Source organism: Seriola lalandi, unplaced genomic scaffold (assembly GCF_002814215.2).
Source record: "Seriola lalandi dorsalis isolate HSWRI2012SDOR001 ecotype SW California unplaced genomic scaffold, Sedor1 jcf7180002054981, whole genome shotgun sequence".
Taxonomy (NCBI): domain Eukaryota; kingdom Metazoa; phylum Chordata; class Actinopteri; order Carangiformes; family Carangidae; genus Seriola; species Seriola lalandi.
In genome coordinates this window covers 1,107,562-1,109,585 of record NW_019525661.1, presented here as the reverse complement: position 1 = coordinate 1,109,585, position 2,024 = coordinate 1,107,562, and the positions used below count along the sequence as shown (strand labels likewise).

The following is a 2,024-nucleotide window of genomic DNA, read 5'->3' as shown; positions in this document are numbered from 1 at the left end:
TCTTCTGATGTGCATGTTGAGAATCCAGTGAAAAGACTAAAGGCTGGACTTTTGTTTGTGGCTCCACCATGATTTGCCCTGAACTCAGGAACAGCTGTTTTTTATTTTCTTCTTTCTCTCCTACAGTTGAGAACCACATCACTTCATCCTCTACACTTCACTCTGGTCTCTGTCCACTGTAATGCCGGTCCCACCTTGGTACTGTTTGCATGTATGTGATGTGATGGTGTGTCACATTTATGTTAAATCACGTGTTTGCTTCACCAATAAAAATAAAATGAATTTAAATAAATAGAATAATTCTGCTGAGGAAAGAACTGACGGAGACCAGGTGATCAAGTCGAGAGGATTTTAAAACACAGAACAGTTAAACCAGTGACACGTGTTAGTGCGGATACACACAGAGGCTTCTCAAACTACTGACACAGCAACTGTATGAGTTTGTGTTCTACATGTTCTGTTCTCACCAGGTTTCCTCTCTTTCAGAGAAACGCTGATGTTTTATGTTAAAATTCACCACATGTTCAACATCTGCAGGGACAAGACAACGGAGACTCATCAGACGTCTATAGCATCGTAACACACACGAGGAGAAAAGCTACGTTCATGCACAGAGCGTTTGTTTCACATGAAGACACAGCTGAGTGATACTGACATTCACACTGTAGACATGATACACAGGTGGAACAGCTGGAAGACTGACAGGGATTTATTTCATGTGTGAAGGCATCAGGTGGTGCGTTCAGGGACAAATTACAGAACTCTGCACATCACTGGTGCTGCAGCTGGTGGTCAGTCACCTGGTGGTGCGTTCAGGTGTTCAGGTCACTTGTTGAGACAGAAGGCGATAAGGACAGTGAGGAGGTAGGACTCCAGGTGTAAACACAGTGACGGGTTAGTTCAGTTCCATAAGAGTCTGTTTGTTCAAGGGTTAAAGTGTGTTAATGCACAGTGAATGGTGTGATCATTCTTATTATAATTTATCACAGTTCATTAAGAACAGTAAGGTAGATGATACTAATATTATTGTTTCCTCAAAATGTTTTTAAAACATTCTCAATTCCACTGAATAAAGTCAGAGATGTTTGTATTGACTGTGGAGGTGAAGTTGCAGGAACTTACACATCAGAGAGAAAACAATCACTGCTACAAGAGTCGCTGGGTGACACAGTTTTTTCTTTCTGTCCAATTGATAAAATGTGATTTGATTAGTTTCTCTTTTGAGAAAGTCAGACTGGTAAAAACAGATTTTCATTTTGTTTGGACAGAAAACAGGAGAGCCCTGTCAAATAAAAATATACAGACAGAATCAAATACTGTGTTGGCTTTTCTACAGGAGCAGCGCTCTGTTAGGTTCAGGTAGATCTGTAGGTTTAAAGATAATTCAGGACCATCAGTGCACCCAAAGTACTTTTGTGATTATTAACACTAAAAAAACTGGCACCACATCTGCTCTGAAGCTGCTGCTGGTTTCAAAATAACTGCTGTAAATACGCTACATTTATGTTTCATGGTTTCTACATGAAGGAAGAAAATCTAAACTCTCAGTGCAACATGGGAACTCAGGCCTTGGAGATAAAGGCCAACAGACATAAGAAAGACACGAGCTGTTCAGTGGAGAAAGGTTTTAAAAAGCTTTAACTAACTAGTCACCTGACCATCAGTCTGAAACTAAACTGACTCAAACAGCTCCTCGCCCAGATGTGTTAAAGTTAACCACAAGTAAAATAAGTCTAAGTAAAGTCCATCAAAACAGGTTTAAACGCAGTATGAAAACTCTGATCACTAAGCGAGAGGTCAGAGGTCACGACTGAACCTGGTGATTCACAGACTGAGGCCGTGGTGTGTTTCAGTGACGTCTCCTCAGTCAAACTTCAACAGGAAGTGTGACACCAGGGTACAGGTTGACTGCTACGCTAAGGTCATCTAAAGGTCATAGAGGACCTCCAGCACAGTGGCCAGAGACCAGGCTTGGGTCTCACAGCTAAATGGGCAGTACTGGCCGTTCTCATTGGTCAGTTCTG

The 2,024-nt window shown here is 41.6% G+C and overlaps 1 protein-coding gene across 2 annotated transcripts in view; it reads right to left on the bottom strand.

Moving 5' to 3' along the window:
- Nucleotides 1-335: 335 nt before the first annotated feature.
- The window catches only part of agla (amylo-alpha-1, 6-glucosidase, 4-alpha-glucanotransferase a), a 36,148-nt gene continuing 34,459 nt past the window's right edge, over nucleotides 336-2,024 (bottom strand). For both annotated transcript variants that reach the window (XM_023398240.2, XM_023398241.2), the window contains exon 35: nucleotides 336-2,024. This exon is cut by the window's right edge and continues 20 nt beyond it. In XM_023398240.2, coding sequence (XP_023254008.1) covers nucleotides 1,927-2,024 — 98 coding nt within the window. In that variant the 3' untranslated portion in view covers nucleotides 336-1,926.